The sequence below is a fragment of the Pelophylax lessonae genome (genome assembly GCF_965119305.1).
Source record: "Pelophylax lessonae genome assembly, chromosome: 1".
Classification (NCBI taxonomy): Eukaryota; Metazoa; Chordata; class Amphibia; order Anura; family Ranidae; genus Pelophylax; species Pelophylax lessonae.
In genome coordinates, this window is record NC_138768.1 from 360,387,198 (window position 1) to 360,408,917 (window position 21,720).

The 21,720-nt window shown below is 44.6% G+C and overlaps 1 protein-coding gene across 1 annotated transcript in view; it reads right to left on the reverse strand.

The window, feature by feature from the left end:
* Positions 1–21,720, reverse strand: part of VPS13A (vacuolar protein sorting 13 homolog A) — a 427,491-nt gene that overhangs the window by 194,162 nt on the left and 211,609 nt on the right. The window contains exons 36-39 of the mRNA XM_082266808.1: positions 16,713–16,843; positions 16,464–16,630; positions 14,710–14,933; positions 14,388–14,620 (exon numbers count right to left, since the gene is read on the reverse strand). Of these exons, the coding sequence (XP_082122934.1) occupies positions 14,388–14,620; positions 14,710–14,933; positions 16,464–16,630; positions 16,713–16,843 (755 nt within the window). The remainder of the gene's footprint in view (positions 1–14,387; positions 14,621–14,709; positions 14,934–16,463; positions 16,631–16,712; positions 16,844–21,720) is intronic.

Below are 21,720 nucleotides of genomic sequence, written 5' to 3' on the forward strand. Positions count from 1 at the left end.
GATAACCAAAGTCAAGGAGACATGTCGGAGTGAGATCAAAACCTTACAGGCAGACTTCAATAACCTAGCCACTCAGGTGGAAGACACAGAATACGACTCGCAATCTACAAAACTCACAATCCATAAATTCCAGTCCCAAAAGGTGGACCATCGCTTTCTCCTTCCCGACATGCAATATCACTTCGATTTGGATAGTCGCAATCGCCGTAACAATCGCATAATGTGTGGTCTTCCAGAGGCGAGGGATCTAAGGTCTGTGCTTTAAACCAAATTCAATAACCTGTTGGGTGTACCACTCTCCACCCATATTGAGCTGGCCGGAGTCCACAGGGCATTGAAACCTAAAGGCCCTCCGTCACAACCAAGAGATGTCATCTGTAGAGTACATTCGTATACCCTGAAGGAGGACATTATGCGCAAAGCTTGAGTGACGAAACCAATCCTGCATGAAGGTAATCCAGTTCAATTATTTCCTGACTTGGATCACTCTCCAGAAACGCAGTTTACTTCAACCACTTCTTCATACTTTACAAGAAAATTACATCACCTACCGGTGGGGCTTCCCTTTTATTCTTTTGGCTACTCGCAATGGGAAGACGGCGGTCCTTCGAGTCCCTGAGATTTGCAAGATTTTGGAGAGTCCCACTCAGGAGTTCCCAACCTGGGACATTATTCCACCTCCCCTTCCACCAACAGTCTGGCAAAAGGTCTCCCCGAAAAAAGCGGGTGTGCCCCTCTGACCCTCCCCGAAGAAACCCCATACAAAGACCAGCCTGAATGACTGATCCTCTTTTGAGCTGATCCCACCACCTACATGTTGCTGCCAATACATAGTCAGCTGGGAACTCACTTCTTTTTCACAAAGGTTGGACTTTAGACAGATCTGAATGGTTCTTTCTCAATAGGCTCACTGCCCAACGGAGAGGTAGCAGCAGCCCGAACAGAATGACCCAATCACTATCTGCTCTGGTCCCCCGGTTCGTTCTGGTGTACTCCCAGTTATGGTTCACAGTTTGCTTGTTATAATGTGATCATTACTGCTGTTGCCTTCTTTAGGCTTCCCCCCAGCTTCATGTAATACTCATGCAGGTCCTAGATAAAGATATGAGGTAGACACTTAGTTTCTGACACTACCCCCCTCAGCGTAGATTGTGATTATAAGTTCCTTCATATTTACGCTTTACTTTCCTCCCCCCTATAGTGGGCAAAGGAGTAATATGGAACGTTCAATTTCTTGCTGTTCATCACAGTTTTAATTTTTGGTTTATGCTTGCATCGCTTTTTCTCCTCACTCAATTTTCTCTGGCTCTTCGCTCCTGGATTCACTGCAACAACCTTTTAATGGTGGCGTTCCTTCGCACCTTCAGGAACTGACCCCTTGGACTTCCAGGCAAGTACTGTGTTCCCTACCATTTTCCTCCACTTCAACACTCATCCACCCCCAATAAACACATGGTACAAATATACTTACTTAATGTCAACGGCCTAAATTCTAACTTTAAAAGACATCTGGCACTAAGGAGCTTTAGAGACCTGGGGGCAGAAGTAGTATTTGTACAAGAGAGACATTTTGATAAGAGAGACATTTTGATAAGAGAGACATTTTGATAAGAGACATTTTGATAAGAGGCACTCTAGCGTTTGCATCCAGATATTTCCCTCAAAGTTATTTAGCCTCTAACCCCACAAAAAAGGCAGCAGTGGCAATTTTATTAAAGAAAGGCTCTCTATTTACTCTTACGTCCTCCTATGCTGATACTCGAGGATGGTATCTCATCCTCAGAGGCCAGTGGCAGCAATTAGACATAACCTTTTGCAACATTTATGCTCTGAATGCAAATGCGACAACCTTCTTTACTCGAGTATACAACCGCTTATTTAGATCGCCACACAACATCCTGGTGGTAGACTTCCAATTTGCCATTCTCCCAAATAATGGACCAAATATTCCTTTCTAAAAAGACTACCCTCCCCCCCTCCCCCAAGTTTATCTTGACAATCCCTACAGTTCCGACAGACCACCCACAAATTCACTCTATTTGATACATGGCGGGTCGCACGCCCGACAGAACGTCCGTACTCTTACTAGTCCCACCCATACCACACACATGCGCGCCTGGACTATTTTTTCGTCAATGCGCGCGCAGTTACGGTGGATGTTCCCCCGATCCTGCTGAAACTAACTCTGGAGGATTCTAGAATCAAACGTTGTCATTGGCAACTTAACAACTTTCTTTTAAAAAATGAGACCACCAGGCAGAGTTGCAGAAAGCCTTAAAACTGTACTTTGCCAAGAACTGCACCCCGGAGGTCTCAACAGGGACCTGTGGGAATCTCATAAAATCTGCGATGCGTGGCCAGTGTATAGCTATTTTCACAGCTTGTGTAAAAAAAAAAAAAACACCAACTACTGAAACAGCAGACAAGAGGAGAGGCTCCGGGATTTGGATTGTCCTCTAAAACTTCCCTTCGCCTCTTAAGGGAAATTGTCCAGCTCCACGCTATTTTGAAAAACATTGACATTGGTAGGGTTGAAAAAGCCCTTCAAAGATTGCGCCAAACATATTACGATAAGGGTAATAAGGCTCACACTTTGCTCGCACGCAAATTATATGAGCAAACATATGCGACAGCCCCACAATCCCTATGGGACACTAATGGGATTTTACCCTCCCACCCTGACTGTATCACACAATTGTTTTTTGGAACTACTTCTCTGATTTGTACAACAACCCGACCATACCATATTTACCCTACTAAAGAAAGCTTTTGTGACCGTGTTCGAGCCTATCCAACGAATAGTGTAGTGGCCACGTTACCAACAACAGCCCTACAGCACCTTACTGAAGAGGAGTTGTTGGAAGCCCTGAAACTTCTACCAAATCGTAAAGCCCCTGGGCCTGATGGCCTTCCATATGAGTATTACAAGACATTTTCTTCCACCCCCCCCCCCCCTTACAGGACTCACCTGTTTAAATAAATTAATGCACAAAAGCGAAATACGAGAGATATGCAGACCTCCCATCTGACTTTGGTACCTCCTTTCTTTCATTCACACAGATCAGGTAGGTTTTGTACCATGGAGACAGGCAGGCGATAACACTATTAGAGTTATTTAATGTAATAGACATTGTTAACAGGCAAATGAGGAAGCGATTTTACTTCGTTTAGATGCCAAAAAGGTCTTTGATAGGCTGAGCTGGCCGTTCAGGTTTACAACCCTCGAGTATCTGGGTTTCCAGGGACTGTCCCTCAGGGTAATTAAACACTTATATGCAGCCCCCTCTGCCTCTATAGAAACCCCTTTTGCGGCCTGCCCTCCTTTCACTATCTAAAACAGGATGAGGCAAGGCTGCCCGCTTTCTCCACTACTTTTTACCCTGTGTATTGAGCCCCTGGCGGCCCAGATTCGACGTGACTCCATTTGCGGGATTTCGGTCAGAGGACGGGAGTTCAAAATTTAGATATTTGCGGGTGACGTTCTACTCACTCTGACACACCCGCGAGTAGCCCTCCCTAATCTCCATAAACCTTTAGAGGAATTTGGATCCCTGTGAGGCTACAGGGTCAACCCTTCCAAATCGGAAGCCCTGCCACACAATGCCTCTCTCAGGTAAATTACCCTATTGAAAACCTTCCCCTATATGTGGAAAAAATGGATTTTTGTAAGATCTTACCGTAAAATCCTTTTCTCTTAAGCTCATTGACAGACGTAGTCTTCTTGATTCTCAAGAGCTGGGTTATGTTGTCTCCGCAGGAGTAGGACTAGGCAGAAAGACAAAACGTTCTGGCTCCACCTTAGGGGCAGTCCCTGAGGGTATATCCTCCCTCTCTCTGCTACAGGGAATCAGTTCTGTTCTAAAGCAGTAACAGAGAATTTAACCCAACCCAACTCAATGATAGAGGGGCGGGTACTACGTCTGCCAATGAGCTTAAGAGAAAAGGATTTTACGGTAAGATCTTACAAAAATCCATTTTTCTCTATCGCTCATTGACAGACGTAGTCTTCTTGATTCTCAAGAGCTGGGACATCCAGAAGCAGTGCCACAAATGAGGGGTGGGATTGACAAAATCAAATCCAATCTAGAAGGCCCAACTGGTGCCAAACTAGAAGTTTTAAAGGCTCATTATAAACAAAGAATGAGACTAAAAGAAAAATTTCCAACGGAAAAAAACTCTCGAGGTAGACCACTGGTCTCCTCAAATTGCGGCCTGCAAAACCTTGCGGCCAAACGAGGCATCAGACGATGCCATTACATCAACTTTATAATGTTTTGTAAAGGTATGCACCGACGACCAGGTAGCCGCCTTGCACACCTGGACCACTGACGCCTGATGGCGAAAGGCCCATGACGCACTAAGCGCCCGAGTGGAGTGCGCCTTAACAGGGAACGGGGGCTCCCGACCCTTAATAGAATAAGCCTGTACTACCGTCTGTCTGATCCATCTGGAAATGGTCGCGGCAGATGCAGGCAACCCCTTTTTGGGTCCATCCGGGATCACAAAAAGTGAATCCGTCTTGCGAAACGAGTCTGTCGTTTTCAAGTATACCCTGATCGCCCGGACCACATCCAAGGAGTGTAAAGCAAACTCCCGAGGATGACTGGGCTTAGGACACAGGGAAGGTAACACAATTTCTTCATTCAGATGAAATTCTGAAACCACTTTTGGTAGGAAGGATGGATTCGGACGAAGAACCACCTTATCTCTATGAACCACCAGATATGGTGAACGACAAGATAATGCGGCCAGTTCTGACACCCTGCGTGCAGAAGTAATAGCCACCAAGAAGGCCACCTTCTGGGACAACGTAGGTAGAGGAATCTCCCTAATATCTTCAAAGGGAGGTTTCTGAAGAACCGACAACACTAAATTAAGATCCCAGGGGGGTAACGGCGCGTGCACTGGCGGAGCCAGATGTCGCACCCCCTGGATGAAATTCCGCACCAAGGAATGAGTAGCCAAAGGCTTCTGAAAGAAGATAGCTAATGCTGAGACCTGACCCTTGATAGTACTCAAGGCCAGTTTCTGCTCAACCCCTTGTTGCAGAAAAGCTAATATTCGACTAATCGAATAAGACCGAGGACGGAACCCCAAAGGTTCACACCATGCAATGTAGGACTTCCATGTGCGATGATAAATCTTTCTGGAAGTCGCTTTCCTTGCTTCAACTAGAGTAGGAATAACTGAAGCTGACAAACCTTTGTCCTTCAGCACCTGGGTCTCAATAGCCAGGCCGTTAAAGCCAACGATCGTAAAGCAGGATGGAAGATCGGTCCCTGCGACAGTAGGTCCTCCCTGAGAGGAAGTCTCCACGGGACGTCCGCCACCAGTCTGACCACGTCGGCGTACCAAGCTCGACGAGGCCAGTCCGGAGCTACCAGAATTACTGGAATTCCTTCCTCCTCTATCCTGCGAAGAAGTCTTGGCAGTAACGCGAGAGGAGGGAAGGCATATATTAGCTGGTATTGCCCCCAGGGGGCGATCAGTGCATCTGCGGTTTCTGCTAGAGGATCGCGGGAGCGAGCCACGAATCTCTGAACTTTCCTGTTGAATCGTGATGCCAACAGATCCACATCCGGGGTGCCCCACCGTAGGCACAACTGGTGGAAAACGTCTGGATGGAGGGACCATTCCCCCTGATCCAGAGTCTGACGGCTGAGATAATCTGCCTGCCAATTCTCCACCCCCGGAATGAACACCGCAGAGATTGCTGGAATAAATCGTTCCGCCCAGCGAAGAATGCAAGCCACTTCTTTGGCCGCTCGGACACTCTTGGTGCCCCCCTGGTGATTGACATAAGCCACGGCCGTGGCATTGTCCGACTGGATCCGAACCGGGCTGCCCTGGAGCTGCTCGGTCCAGTGAATCAGACAAAGTCTGATCGCTCTCAGTTCCAATACATTTATCGGTAACCTGGATTCTTCCGGGGACCAAAGTCCCTGGACAGATAACTGACCGAGAATTCCTCCCCACCTGGATAGACTGGCATCCGTGGTCACTATCGTCCAATATATTGGCAGAAATGACTTTCCCTGGCTGAGCATCGGAGACCGAAGCCACCAGACCAGAGACTCTCTGGTCTGTTTGCTCAATCGGATCTGATTGTCCAGGGATTCCGGATTCCGATTCCATCTGAGAAGAATCTCTTGCTGAAGAATTCGGGTATGGGACTGGGCAAATGGGACTGCTTCGAACGAAGCCACCATCAACCCCAGAACCCTCATGCAAGTCCGAAGGGAAGACCAGCTGTTGGACAGTAACAACTGGACTGCTGATTGAATCTTTCGGAGTTTCCCTACCGGAAGAAAAACTCTTGTCCTGACTGTGTCTAGAATTAGACCCAGATATTCGAGCCTCTGGGTGGGAACCAGAAATGACTTTTGCTGGTTCACCAGCCACCCGAATTCCTGTAAAGAAATCATAGTAATTTCTATGTTTTGTAGCAAGGTCTGAGGAGACTCTGCATGAAGCAGAAGATCGTCTAGGTAACCAAGGATCGATATGCCTCTTTGGCGCAGAAGTGCCAACATTGGGGCCAACACCTTCGTGAAGACCCGCGGAGCCGTGGCGAGACCGAAAGGTAACGCCACAAACTGATAGTGGTTCTCTTCTACGGAAAAGCGTAGAAACCGCTTATGTCCTGCGAAAATGGGAATGTGAAGATATGCGTCCTTGATGTCTATGGACGCTAGGACATCCCCTGGATGCAGGAAGGCTGCTACTGTGCGAATGGACTCCATTCTGAATCTTCTTATGTTGACAAAAGAATTGAGTGCCCTTAAGTCCAGAATTGGACGCACTTTGCCCTCTTTCCTGGGTATTGTAAATAGGTTTGAATAAAACCCTTGAAACCGTTCTGTCCAAGGAACGTGGACTACCACTCCTTGTTGTAGTAAATCTGTGACTGCTCTCCGCAGATCTTCTAAACGATCCGGGGATAGTCGGATATTGGAAGGGAAGAATCGCGCCGGTGGAAGAGATCGAAACTCGATCTTGTACCCTGACCTTATGACTTCGCAAACCCATTTGTCCGGGATTCTGGAAAGCCATGGATCCGGGAACCGGCGAAGACGTCCCCCCACCCCAGTTATGGGTGGGGGCGCACCTTCAGGCTTTGGACGGTTTATCTTCAGGTCTGGAGGGGGCGGGCTTTTGCTTGCCCGACCAACGACCCCTGACGCCTCCTGCAGGAGCTTTGGAGGACTTCATTTTTTCACCCGCGGGACGAAAAAACCTCTTGTGAGCAGAAAAAGAAGGCCCTCGTCTTTGACGAGTTCCTTTACCTTTAAAATTTTGCGGTAAAAAGGTGCTCTTTCCACCCGTGAGATCCTTAATGATCTCATCTAAGTTGGCTCCAAATAGACGCTCTCCTAAAAAGGGGATATTAGCCAATGCTTTTTTGGAACCTTGGTCGGCTAACCAACCTTTTAGCCATAGTGTACGCCTGAGAACCACTGCTGAGACTGATGCTCGCGCCAATAATGGAGTGGCGTCTAACGCCGCATCACACACAAACTGTAACCCCTGTATCATTTGTTCCAACAAATCTGATACCGCCTGAGGGACCTCTTCTAAGTCCCGGCGTATCCACTTGGTCCATTCAGTTACAGCCTGCGAAACCAGACCAATAGCTATTATAGGTCTGAAAGCTGATCCAATCAAGGAAAACATGGTGCGAGACATAGCTTCTATCTTGCGATCCACTGGATCTTTAAAAGACGGAGCGTCTTCTAGAGGAATAACCGTGGCTTTATTCAATCTAGCAATTGGTGAATCCACCACAGGTGGTTCTGTCCATTTCTTAATGAAGGTTTCCTCAAACGGATAACGCCTGTTAATGCGTTTAGAAATAGTAAAAGTGCGTTTTGGCAGACGCCATTCTTCGATTGGATTGCCAAAACATTTGGGCAATGGAAAAACCTTCGCCACTTTGATGCGTTTTTTAGTCCCAAAAGGGATTTCAGTTTCAGCTATTTCCGACGGAATACCCTGTAATCTTAAGGTTTCTTGAACAGATACAATGAGTGCGTTTACCAACGCTTCCTCTCGGGCTATGGCTGATGCCGAAACATCCTCCTCACTGTCTGAAGAGACAGGACCCGAGACACCAATCCCAGATGAAGTACCTGCAACTGCAGAAATAGGCTCAGAGTCTGAATCCGAGGTTTCAGATAATAAGGGGTTAGGCGGGGGTCGCTTTCTTGCGCCCTGTCCCTGACAAGCCACTTCCACCCGGGACACAAAAGTTTCCATAATAGCTGACAATGATTCAATTGTCAGTGGGGTGCTGGAGGATCCTGCAGACCCCTCGAGGGGATCCGGAGGAGATACATGAGTGGCAGGGTCCATGTTAATTCAGGACACCTTTGCCAGCAAAAACAAAAAAAAACTTTTTCTTTTTTTTTTTTTTTTTGTGTGTCTCCCCCTAGCGCAATAGCGCCCCTCAGAGTACCTGCTTCTCGATCCCACAGAGAGAGAGAGGGACCCCCAAAGCTCACCAACCGATGCAGTGAAGTTTCCAACCAACTGCAGTCAGCGTCTGTCTTTTACAGACTGGAAGGAGCTGTTGCTTTTTCCCGGGTAGAAGGACGTGGCTCCGCCCCCTGTGTACGCCTTCCGGCGTTCCCAGCTCTCCACGAGGTAGCTGGGCTCACGAAACATGGCCGCCCCCATAGAAGAGACATAAGACTCCAAAAACATGGCGGCCGGCGTGACCTGAGGACATACATGCACTTGGTCTACGGCAAAATGGCGGCGGACCGCCGAAATCGTTTTCCCAGCACATCCACCTGCATCTCTGCTAAGAGGCGATATATGGATCTACAGGAGATACACTACAAATAAGGTAGGATTATACCTCCTATGTCTGCTGTAATGTTACAGTCTGCTGGGTAGAGTGTTAGCTCTCAAACCAAGTCCACTTCCCACAAACACATGCTGTATTACAAGGGGGACTTATTAGTATCAGATATATACTGACCATATATGGAGGGGCCCATAATTCATACTGCCTCATAACGAGGAAAGAAAAAAAAGGAACGTTTACTCACCATACCGAACCGACAGGCACCCTCTCTTCACAATACCCTCTCCACCGGGGTGGGGGGTTGTGGACCACTCCGGACGCCTCGACTCTCTGGTTCCTGGCGTCCAAGCGAGACTTTTAACTCGCAACGTCAGTCCCTCCACTGGGACTCCGTCGCGGCCGACCCAGCGCGGAGCTCTGGTCTGCACGCGCTCGTAGGCAGAAACCGGGGTGACCACTGGATCTCAACATCCAGCCCGTCGCCCGGCCCCGCATACTTACTTGAATGTGTCGCGGCCGACCAAGCGCAATGCCATGGTCTGCGCGCGCTCGTAGGCCGGCTGGGGTGACCACAAGTGTCGCCCAGTCCGGCATTTTTGCTTGAAGATCTCACAGGAAAAACACTGGAGAAAAACTACCTAAAAAATTTCTTTTTCTAAAGAAAAAAGTCTTGCCAGGACCAAAAGATCCCAGCAAGGAACTTAGGTCCTTATGCCCCATACACACGTGCAGATTATCTGCAGACTTTTGTCTGCAGACTTACCTTTTCTATGTAGTGCAAGGGCCTGCCGGATTGCATACAAATTGAAAGTGTTTAGGTTTGACCTCATATTATATGGTTTTGGTAAGTCTGCAGACAAAAGTCTGCAGATAATCTGCACGTGTGTATGGGGCATTACTCCTGACTAGACAGAAAAAAACTGATTCCCTGTAGCAGAGAGAGGGAGGATATACCCTCAGGGACTGCCCCTAAGGTGGAGCCAGAACGTTTTGTCTTTCTGCCTAGTCCTACTCCTGTGGAGACAACATAACCCAGCTCTTGAGAATCAAGAAGACTACGTCTGTCAATGAGCGATAGAGAAACTCATGTACTTCGGGATACATTTCAATATGAATCCTTATTTGACACAAATTTCAAACCCCTCTCCGGGTCTCTGAGATCCCTCCTGGCTACATGGAGACATTACCAAACTTTATGGCTAGGGCGTACAGCTTCGGTTAAAATGACGATTCTACCCAAGCTCTTGTATTGCTTTTTGACATTACCAGTGCCCATCCCCCGGGTCCAGATCCGGAAATTCCAAGCGGATCTCCTAAATTTTATATGGAATCATAAACAACACGGAATTGCTCCCTCGAGGGGGGGGGGGGGTGATTGGCCTTCCCCAACTTTTTACATTACCACCATGCTGCTCAATTGTGGGCTATAGTCTCATGGACTACTCTTACAGCATATAACTGCTGGACACAAATAGATAAATTATGGTTGGCTCCAAACTATCCGAATAACCTTCTGTGGAATACTGATGCGGACAGTCCCTCTGCCTCTCTATTTCATACTATGGCTCTATTGCGTAACATCTGGCGACAGGTATGACATACTCATTCCCTTCAATCTGAAGCTTACTTATTGACAGCTTTCTTATATAGTCCTAAACTCCCGGATAGCCTCACTCACCACATGATTGCCATTTGGCTACAGAGGAACCTTTTTCACTATGGCCATCTAGTAAACCCAAAAACGAGAGCATTAGTGCCATGAGGAACTCCGGGAGAAACACGATTTGCCCCGTAGTGCCTTTTTTGGCTATCTTCAAATTCGTCACTATGCCCTAACCTGTGCTCCTAACCTCTGAACTATGCCCATTTAAAAGTTTATTTCTCTCTGGCTCATCACAAAAAGGTTTAACCTCAGAAATCAATATATAAACTTTTAAACTCAAGTAATATGGATTCCAACGGTAAACATAGCTATATGCTTAAGTGGGAGCAAGCCCTTGGGGAAGAGCTCTCCCTTGAGCAATGGCAAACCATATAGTCCTGAGCAGCTAAAAGTTCTATTTGTGCCCATTACAAGAACACTTATAAAATACAATTTTTTTGGCATATGACTCCCACCCAACTACATGCTATATACCCATCAGCCTCGGACCACTGCTGGAGGGGCCGTAAAAATTGAGGCACCCTTTTGTACATCTATTGGCAATGCCCATCCCTGCAGTCATACTAGCGCTGAGTTTCAAACCTCTTCCATCAATTATTCGTGGTCGATTTCCCTTTCCACCCAAAACTATATTTATTTATTTGGACTTCTCCCTCCTAAATTACCAGGTTTGGCCAAAAAATTGGCTACCCATATTTTAATGGCAGCCAGCTGCTTGAATATAGCCCTCCACTGGAAGAAATAAACACCACTGACGTCAACGGACCTCTAAGCTAGGATCAAAGATGTGGTGATAATAGAGTCCCTGACAGCTAGATTGAATGATAGGGTTGACTGCCATCGTGTGATCTGGGAACCCTGGCATCTCAGGGAAGACCCTCTATGAGGCCTCTTTGGACTCAAGGGTGACGACCCCGGTTTGTCTATTTCTTCTATATTTTTCTTTCTCGTTTTCCTTTCTTCTTTTTCTTACTACATATGTACCCAATGGGCATTTGCCAAGTCTCCTTGGGTTCAGAATCTCTGTTCAAAACGCATTGTATACCCATAGTGTTGCTTCTATGCTATTGGTCATCTGACATACCTGTATTCTAATAAATATTTGGTTACGGTAATGTATAGCAACTTTATCGGTTTTCATTTACACCCAAGTGTACTTTGTGTGTATTTTATGTTGGTCTGCTAATGGAACTCTACATGTTTTCCAATGATCATTACTTTCCTCTATTTTTGTATTGTAAAATAATACAATTTCAATAACAATTGTCTATTATAAAAAAAATATATATATTAAAATTGAATATGACAAGGTCATAAATTAGCATTCTCGTTGGTTCAGGCATGAGGAAGAGACAGATGCAGGATAGGTCATTAGGATGGATGTGATTGGAAATGGTTAGTGAGTGAATAAGAAGTTTAATATAAAAGTGGAATTAGTGCCCATTTACACTACCGCGACTTGTCAGGCGACTGGTCAGCCTGACAAGTCGCGGTCCATGCAGTGCTACGGGAATCGTTCTAATTTGGGGCGACATCGGAGCGACTTGCATTGACATTCATTATATGAAGTCGGGGCAAGTCGTGGTGCACGCGACTTCACAGGTCGCCCCCGAAGTCGCGCCGCGCTAGTGTATTAGGCATTACCCCAGGGGTCCTCTTTTGAAGTTGGTTACTGGGATGTTAGAAACAATAATTGTTATTCCAAGTAGGGGATCTAGGCAAGATAGGGGAAATGTTCTGTTTATCTATATTAACCAGTTGTGGACCCTGGGCACATTGCACAGGCCCCCAAAAAGTATGTAGCTGTAATAGCTGCTGTTTTCAAAATCCAGAATGACAGTGTTTATAAATAATGTTCAGATGCAAGCTAGAGAGATACAAGTATCAGTGTTACTTTTGTATCTTCTCAGTCTCATTTATCTGCAAATTAAAGGGTTGGGCTTCAATCTATATATGTCAGTTAATCCCCTGTTCATACAGATGCGACTTGTCATGCGATTTGACAGTTCCAAAATGCATGAAAAGTAGCACCCTATTGTCGGCAACGGAACCATTCAAATCTGTGCGACTCCGACTTTGTGGTGCTGCAACAATTTAAAAAAATGTTCCTGCACTATTTTATGCAATTTCAGGTGCGACTTGCATAGATAGCTGTGAATGAAGTCATACAGATGTCAGGCAAGTCTCACCTAAAACGCACTAATCTGCGGCTTTGAAATCATGATACTTCAAGTGAAGTAGCACTATTTCAAAGTCACATTTAGCGTAAACCAGGGAAAAGCAACCTGACAAGGTAAAGTAAAATTTTAGCCTAAAGAAATAAAATTGGTGGACAGGCAGGATTTTTAATGCAGTAGAGATATGCTTGGTCTCTTCTGTGTTAAAGTTACTTACCTGCCTGTCTGCCCTTGTACAGTGGCAAGCGCAGCTCACTGTACAAATTTGGCAATGCCGCATCTGAATGAACTCCCATGCATGCATGGGAGTGATGTCATACCAGGCCAGGGATTGATACCCGGAAGCCGGCTGCCCAAAGATGTTGGTAGCTGGGTGGGGATGGGGGGGGGGCGCGGAGACGCCGCAACTCTGGAGTGGAGGTGAGTATTGTTCAGCTTTAAAGCAAGTTTAAAAAAAATAAAAATAAAATGTGTTCCTATCGTCCTATCCTTATTAACTCTTGGCTTATCCTCACCAGCCCTAATTAACTACTTCTTCCCTTTCTAACATTAACTATTATTTACCTGATTTTTTTATTTTTATTGTTCTAACAATATTTAAACTTTTGTTTTTATTTAAAGTCGCATTGGAGAAAAAAGCTTTGAAGAAAAAAGCACAACATTTGCAATGTGTTGTACCAGGGTTATAATTTGCCTCATTTTAAACAGGACAAATTAGTGAATAAAGTGTAAGTTTTGTATCTACAATAATGCAATTTATTTAAAACACTGATCAAAAGTAGGGGAAAAATGCATCTTTTTAGCTTTGGTATGTTTCTTGTTTATGGATTGCCACAATCATCAAACAAAAGCCTCCAAAAAGGAAAAAAAAAAAAAAAAACACAATATACCGGTATGTAATCCTTTTATTAACTTAAAAAAGGAGCTCCAGCCACCTCAAAAAAATAAATAAAGTCAGCAGCTACAAAAAGTATAGCTGCTGACTTTCAAAAAAAACAGCCACTCACCTGTCCCACGGTCCAGCAGTGAGCTCACCCCAGCCGTTTTTATCCTCCGTCCTCCCTCCTCCGCCCCCCACTGCGCATGCACAAGTCGCAAGCCGCAACCTGGATTGGTGGATGCAGTCTTCTGGGACCTGACAGCGTCCCAGAAAAATGAAGGGGGGAGGAAGGGAGGGAGGGAGGAGAACGTGCTCAGAACAGAAGTGGGAGCAGGTACCTGTCAAAATCGGGTACCTGCCTCCCACCTGCTCCTCTTGCACAATTGGCACTTTTGAGGAGGAGCAGGTACCCGAGTCCTTAAAGCGGAACTTCCCCTTTTGGGTAGAGTTCCACTTTAAGCAATCCCAAAGTAATTGTTGAATAAACACTGTCAAAATGTAAAACTTGCTCTGGTCCATAGGGGATGAATAGGTGTGAGAGCTGTAGTGGTTACAATTAAAGCAGATCTTCACTCAAGAATTAAAAAGTACAAAATGGCAAAACTTTGAAATGGTTTTCAAAAATTCTTGTGAACATTTTTTTTTATTTACTTGATTCTGGAGTCCAGTTAAAAGAATGTCATTTTTTTTGTGGCAGGAGATAAGACAGTTTACAGGAGGGAATTCTCCTTTCTTTCCTGAGAGGAATAACCTGATGTTCATGCCATTTTGGGTTGATCTAACATTTCTACTCTCCTTCATATCAAACTGCAACATTATAAGTAACTAACTGCACAATAGCTGTAAACATCATCTCACCGTAGTTATCTTCCCCATTCTATTTTCTGGCAGAAAGGGACAGGCCTTCATGTGAAGATTTCTTACTGCAGCTGACATATGCTGCTGTTCAGGGCTGTTTTTTATGGACAGCTCACACTGCATTGTAAGTACTAGTGCCGGGGCATCTGCTCTTGACAAATCAGCCACAAACACGAATTCTGGATTCTTAACCACTACATTCATTTCCATTCTAGAAACCTGTTGTGCAGGGGCTGAAAATTAAAACAGAAAGATAGTCAGTTATAATGTCTATATTTGCTTTTAAATGTTTTGTCTCAAACAGAAGGAATAGATACTCAACCTGCTTCTTTAATGTCTGTTGATGTCTGCTTGCTGCTCTTCAATGCAGCAGAACTTTGCTCATAGGCTTTAAGAAATACGTCTGCCACAGTGAGCAGAAACTCCATGCTGGCACACAGATAAATGTCATACACACTCACATCCATGGCTGTGCCTTCTCTGCCTTGTTTATAGGAGACATCTACCATGACACTTTTCTCCTGGCCATGTTTCATTTCCAGCATTCTAAAACAGATACAAGCAATGTTTATAGCATACCTGCCTTTAGTTATAGGTATCCTACATTTTATATGAATTAAGAAAGGCGTTGCCCTTAGGTATTTCTGAGCTAGATGGGCACGGCAGCGAAAACATAAAATATTTCAAATAAGAGGAATTTAATTTAATTTAAGCGGTATTAAGCCCAAAACCAAATTATAATACATTGCAGCTTTCATTAGATGCGAAGGCTGCGTTAGTTATTTTTTTGGGCTTTTTGAAGGAACATGAGGGCACCTTTGGACAGCAGTATTGAAGATGATCTGGGGGAAGGGGAGTGTTAGATGTACTAGCAGATTTAGATACACTAACAAATTGAAGCCAATCACTTTATAAATAGAGCAGTTTCCTTTTGGGATAAAGGTTTTACATAAATGAAAGCTGATAATTGTATACACCCCTGTCAGTAGTATATAGTTTGTTTCACCTGTACATTCAAAGTAAAAGTCCCCAAAGTGTACCCCACTCCACTTCCCAAAAGTTTCTGCAGCATAAGTGAGACTTCATTGAAGTGCTAAACCCATCATCACCGCCACATTTAAATCCAGGGCTTACCAGAATGTTGGACTTCGAAGTACAGAGGTCACTATAGGCATGAAGATCGTACAAATCCCCATACAGGATTTATGAATGGATCACAGCCACTGGGTCTATTTCCAGGACCATGTTAAAGAAAAAACACTTCAGTAGTGTAGATAACCCAGAGTTGTTTTATTTAAAAAAAAAAAAAAAGAAGATATCCTGTTCCCTTAAAGCAGGTTAAACAGCACAGTGCTTATGCTGTCTAACCTGCCCCTCTGGAAGCTGTAAAAAACCTGGCTGATCCTGCCAGTTTCTGCCCTGCCTCCTGACCACATTTTGGTCAGGAGGGACCACATTTTATTATGGCTGCTGAGACCTGACATTGTGGTCAGTTGACGTGTCTCAGTCATCCGCAGCTCTCCTCGGTGCTCCTCTTTCCTCTCCCCCCCCTCCCCTTCCTGCCTGTCAGATCGGGAGTATGTGTGTCTGTCTCCGCACTCCCCTGCTGCTGTTCGTAAAATACTAAAAATATAAAAAAAATAAAAAATCGCTGCCAGTACCCTCTCTTTGAGCTTCCATCTAAGCTTCCATCCTGCACTGTGTAACCTTTTTGTGCTGTATCTTCAGGCCGGTCATGTGACTTCAGGCTTCTCTGATACTATGATCCAGGGTTACAGCGGGAGGAGCCGAGCGACCAACTCAACAGTCACGTGACTCCTGGCAGACGTCAGAGGGAGAGCTCGGCTCCTCCTGCTGTAGCCCTGGATTGGAATATTAGAGCGGCCATGAGTCACATGACCGGAGTAAAGATACTTCAAAAAAAGGTATTTAGAGGCTTTGATTTTTAACAATTACACAGTGCAGGATGACAGTTTAAAATAGGGGGGCTGGCAGAAAATCATAATGTAGGGTTGCAAACTCTTTAGGACACCGACACAACCTTGAACATTAACGTCCGAATGGTACAAACTTTACCGTGGAGTTGCTTTCTGGATGGCTTGTCTCTTGTCATCCAACATGCAATTTTTGAGTTTAACAGCAGCACTCATTGACCCATCAGATGACATTTTCAGTGCAGTTGAAATCAAACCCAGTGTGAACTCAGCAAGTTTTAGAGTGCCGTCTCTTTCATTGGCCTTCAGCTATGAAAAATAACAAGAGATCATTTACGTCATAATAAAACAACCTTGTGCAGCTAATAAGTTTTGCCAGCAGAAGTTTTACCAGAGGGGAGTTTGGACTGGAGCTGTATAAATTCAAGGAGAGCGAGTCAAACTGAAAATCCATTTTCAGTGTTGTCCTAACTTTAGTAGGCGTGTACGTTTCAACTACCGCTGCTGTTACCACAGTTGTGCCTATGAGAAATGACAACATTATAATTAATACAGAGTTCCTATTATTGACTGAAGTTTAAAAAATATGTTTGGTAAATTAGCAAGAAATTCTACAGCGGACTATACATGGGTTTTTTTTCCCCAACAGGTAGCAGGCAGATAAAAAAAAACGAAGTATGGATTTCTCCATCCACACAAGCAAGGTGGATGGAGGAATCCTACCTGCTGTGCTATTGTATTTTAACAGTGGGACTTCTCTGCTGTCAGAATATACTGATTAGTGCTGCAGCTGATGATTGAATGAAAATTTTCCAACATTCCTGTTAGATCAACTTTTGTCAAGCAGGAACAGCCATAGATGAACAGAAATGTGTCTGGTCCCTACTGAACAGGCTGAATTTCTATGCATCTATGGCCAGCTTAAAAGTGCACATAAAATATACTGATCAAATTCTGTACCCATAAACACTTTAGGTGTATTGTACAGTAACCATCATATCATCAAGAATGACCGTTGAAAACAACAATGACTTAACTAGTGTATTACTATTTTTTTTATAGGTATGAAATGATAAAAAGCCCTGTTTGTTCTTTTCTCAGAAAACAATTAAAAGTGAAAGGAAATTAGGTGAAGGAAAACACTTTTTTTCAGTACAATTTTAATATTATTTAGATGCACATTAAAAGCCAGGTTATCATCACATCTCATTAATTACAGTAAGGCTGTACTTTTGGTATCAGATCAGCAGATGTGAGCTGTAAGATATGGGTAAATGGGTAAAATCCCAAGACAATTCGTCTTTTTCTGGAAATTTAAATATTTCAAGTGCACCTGTGCCAAGACTATGTACTTCCATATTCTTCATAAGTAGTAAAAGATCAAGACAACCCTGACCTCCCTAGCTGCCTGTATTGTGATGCAATTTATTCGAAAAATCCTTAACAAAATATAACAATTCTAAGGTCTGGTTTTAGGTGGTTTCTAATAGCTTAGAAATGCCTGCTGTTTTTTTTTTTAAATTAGAAGACTGGAAATCTTCTGAATTTTGTAACAATAGACAGGAATATGAAAAAAAAACTAAGATTTTAATGAGCGACAACATGTTCACATCTGAAATACTTTCTTAACCTTTGCTAACAGGAGGCTGTGTAATTTTTTATAACTGCTCCACTCCATGCACAAACAAGGATTGGAGCTTGAAACTTTGTTATCTATTGTGGGATGAGTTGCACTTAGGGGTATTGGGAACATTAACGTATAAGTTTACCATTTGACAAAAAATAATAAATGCACATTTTCTTGCAGGTGAAAATATTTGAATTTATTGTTTTTTGTTTCTGGAACATGTAAAGCATTGCACCATCGATCAGCAGATCGCTGAAGCCATGCAGGTCTCCTGCAGGTCTGTCAGAGTATGGGCTTACTCATACCTCGTATGAAGAAGCCGATACATTCTGACAGGAAGAATGAATGAACTACCACAGCTGCCGGACCTTGTAGTTTTCCATCCACAGAGCGCTGTAAATGAGTACCGTGGCCAGGCGGGCAGAGCCCCACACGCCGCCTTTTTTTATCAATTTTGACAGCTAGCAAGATCTTCCTGTGACCCTTGCTCTCTCTTCTAGTGTAGGTTGACTGGTCTTGTATTTGTTGCTCCCTGCAGGTAATCTGTAGTGAGTGGGCCACTCTCTGAGCTCTTTGCGCAGGCTCTGTGCAACACACTGTAATAATTGTATTTACAAAGGCATGTGAATACAAAGTGCAAGATGGACAAAAGCAAGACTTGGTTCAAATAAATATACAATGGAGAAAAAAAAAATAGTAGGCATATTATTGAATAAGGAATACAGACTTAGAGACTTTTATGTCACTTTAACCACTTCCCGCAAAGCGACGTACCTGTACATCGGCCTAAAGAAGTGGTTGTGCCGGGATGATGCCTGCAGCTAGAGGCATCACCCCGATACTGTTTTTTAGAGTCGGAGGTCAGCTTTCTAATGATAGCAGCCGCTCGGCTGTTATCACAGGAAGCAGGCCGTCGCCTTCCACGGCTTTTCCCCGTTCTCCTGTCACAGAGTCCTGAATGAAGCTGGATTGGGTTTCGATCGGGTCTCCGATTAAGTAACCCGGAAGCGACGTCCCAACATCACTTCCGGTTTACTCGGCTGCCAATGGCACCGATTTGAAAGATTGACAGAATTCAAAAATGCATATTTTGCCATTTTGAATACTTTTAAGTGCAGTGGAGGGGTTTGGGGTCCTTTAGACACCCAGATTCCTCCATAAAAGAGTACCTGTCACTGCCAATTACTGTCACAAGGAATGTTTATATTCCTTGTGACAGCAATAATGGTTATCAGATTTATTTATTTTTTTAAAGGAACAGTGAAAAAAGGAATAAAATAAATAGAAAAAAAAAAAAAAGTGTTTAAAGGGCCCCCGCCCCCGTGTGCTCGCGCAGCAAAGAAAAGCATACGCAAGTCGCGCCCGCAAATGTAAACAGTTTTCAAATCACACACGTGAGGTATCGCCGCAATCTATAGAGCAATAATTCTAGCAAAAGATCTCCACTGTAACTCTAAACAGGTAGCCATTAAAAATGTTTAACGCAACGCCTATGGAGATTTTTAACTACCGTAATTTGTCACCATTCCACAAGTGTGCACAATTTTAAACCGTAAAATGTTTGGCATCTATTTACTCGTCGTGACATCAATAACAACATACAAACAAAATTGGATTTATGGACTGGAAAATCAATTTTTCTGAGTTCATCGATGGACACAGCGCTCCATAAATCATAACTACTGGGTTATATTGCCTCCTCTAAGAGTAGGACTAGGCAGAACAAAAAACACCTGGCTACACCCATGGGCCGTCCTCAGCTTTGTATATAACCCCCCTCTCTGCTCTAGATAACCAGTTTAGTAGCGAGCAGTATTAGAAGTATCAAAACTCCTTAGAGGAGTGGGTGCTTTGTTCATTGTGAACATGGTAAATAAAAAAGAAAAAAAAATGTATTTCTGACTTACTGTAAAATGCATTTCTCTGATGTTCATTGACAGACACAGCTCCCGAGTCTTCCTAACCATTGGTTATACTGCCCCCTACAAGAGTAGGACACTAGGCAGGAAAAAGCTTGACTACACCTATGGGCAGTCCCAGGGCATATACACCCACTCTCAGCTATAGGCACTCGGTTTTGTAACAAGCAGTGTCAGAAGAAAGCCAATTCCACAGAGGGGTGGGTGCTGTGTCCGTTAATGAACATCAGGGAAATGGATTTTACGGTAAGCAAAAAATACCATTTTCTCTTTCGTTCATTGACAGACACAGCTCCAGATTTTTCTTAACCATTGGGACGTCCCAAAGAAGTGTTAAACATGAGGGGTGGGAAAACATCAGAAAAAAATTCCCAAGGCTAACCATAGCCAACCAGGTAACAGAGTTCAACCATAAACAACTGGAGCTCACCTGAAAAACAATACACCCTCAAAGAGGATCAGGTCCTCTAAACAGCAGCCAGCAAAACCTTGCTGCCAAAAGAAGCATTCACAGATGCCAACACAACCACTTTACAAAAAACTATGTAAAAGTGTGCACTGACGATCAGGTGCAAAACCTGCGTCACCGACGCTTGAAGACGGAAAGCCCAAGAAACACTAAGAACCCTAGTAGAGTGCGCCTAAACAGGGAAAGGAAAAACCTGACCCCTGATGCAATAGGCCTGAACCACCATCTGTCTGATCCAGCTGGAAATGGTCGCAGAAGAAGCGAACAACACTTTGTCAGGTCCATCCGTGAGCGCAAATAGAAAGTCTGACTTCCTAACAGACTCTGTAGCTGCCAGGTACACCCTAATTGCCCGGACCACATCCAAGACATGCAAGGCAATTTCCTTCAGATGTTTAGGCCTGGGACACAGGGAAGGCAACGCAATGCCTTCATTCAAAGGACAGTCAGAGACCACCTTAGGAAGGAACAACAGACAGAGGCAAAGTACCACCTTATCCTTGTGAAGCACCATAAAGTGAACGACAGGATAGTGCCGTCAGTGCCACACCCTGCATGCAGAGATGATAGCCACCAAAAGGAGGCCACCTTCTGGGGCAACGTAAGCAGGGAAATTTTCAAAGAGAAGCTTCAGTAGAGATGAAAGCACCACATAAGATTCCAGGGCGGCAACGGAGCCCGCACTGAAGGAGCCCGCACCAAATGTTGGACACCCTTAGGAAAAGGTACGCACCAGGTCGTAAACAAAAATGCCAAAACCCGATACCTGGCCAATTTTTGTTCAACCCCCTTTTGAAGGAAGGTTAAGATACAATCCGAGGAGCGACGATGAATCCCAAGAGGACTCACACCATGCAATGTATGTCTTCCACGTACAATGGTAGATCTTCTTAGAGGCAGATTTCCAAGCTTTTAAACAGCCTAGGAATCACAATTCAAACCTCCAATCAGCGAAAACAAACCTCCATCCTTCAGCACCTAGTGTTCAACAGCCAAGCCCGTTAAAGCCAGCGACTGTAAGGCAGGATGGAAGACTGGTCCTTGGGACAGCAGATCCTCCCTGAGAGGAAGTCCCCAAGAAGCATCGGCGACCAGCCGTACCAGATCGGCACACCAAGACCGGCGAGACCAGTCTGGAGGCACTAGAATGACCGGAATCTCTTCTGCCTGAATCCTGCACAGGAGTCGTGGCAGAAGTTTGAGAGGGCTGGAACGAGTCAGTCAGCCAGCCTTAGAATGCCCACTACTTACTAAGTCGCCAGGATACTTCTTGTGCCCCTTTGGTGATCGACAGACCACAGCTGTGGCATTGTCCGAATTAATTTGTACCGGATACCCCTGAAGACGATTGTCCAATGAGCCAGACAAAGTCTGATCGCTCAGA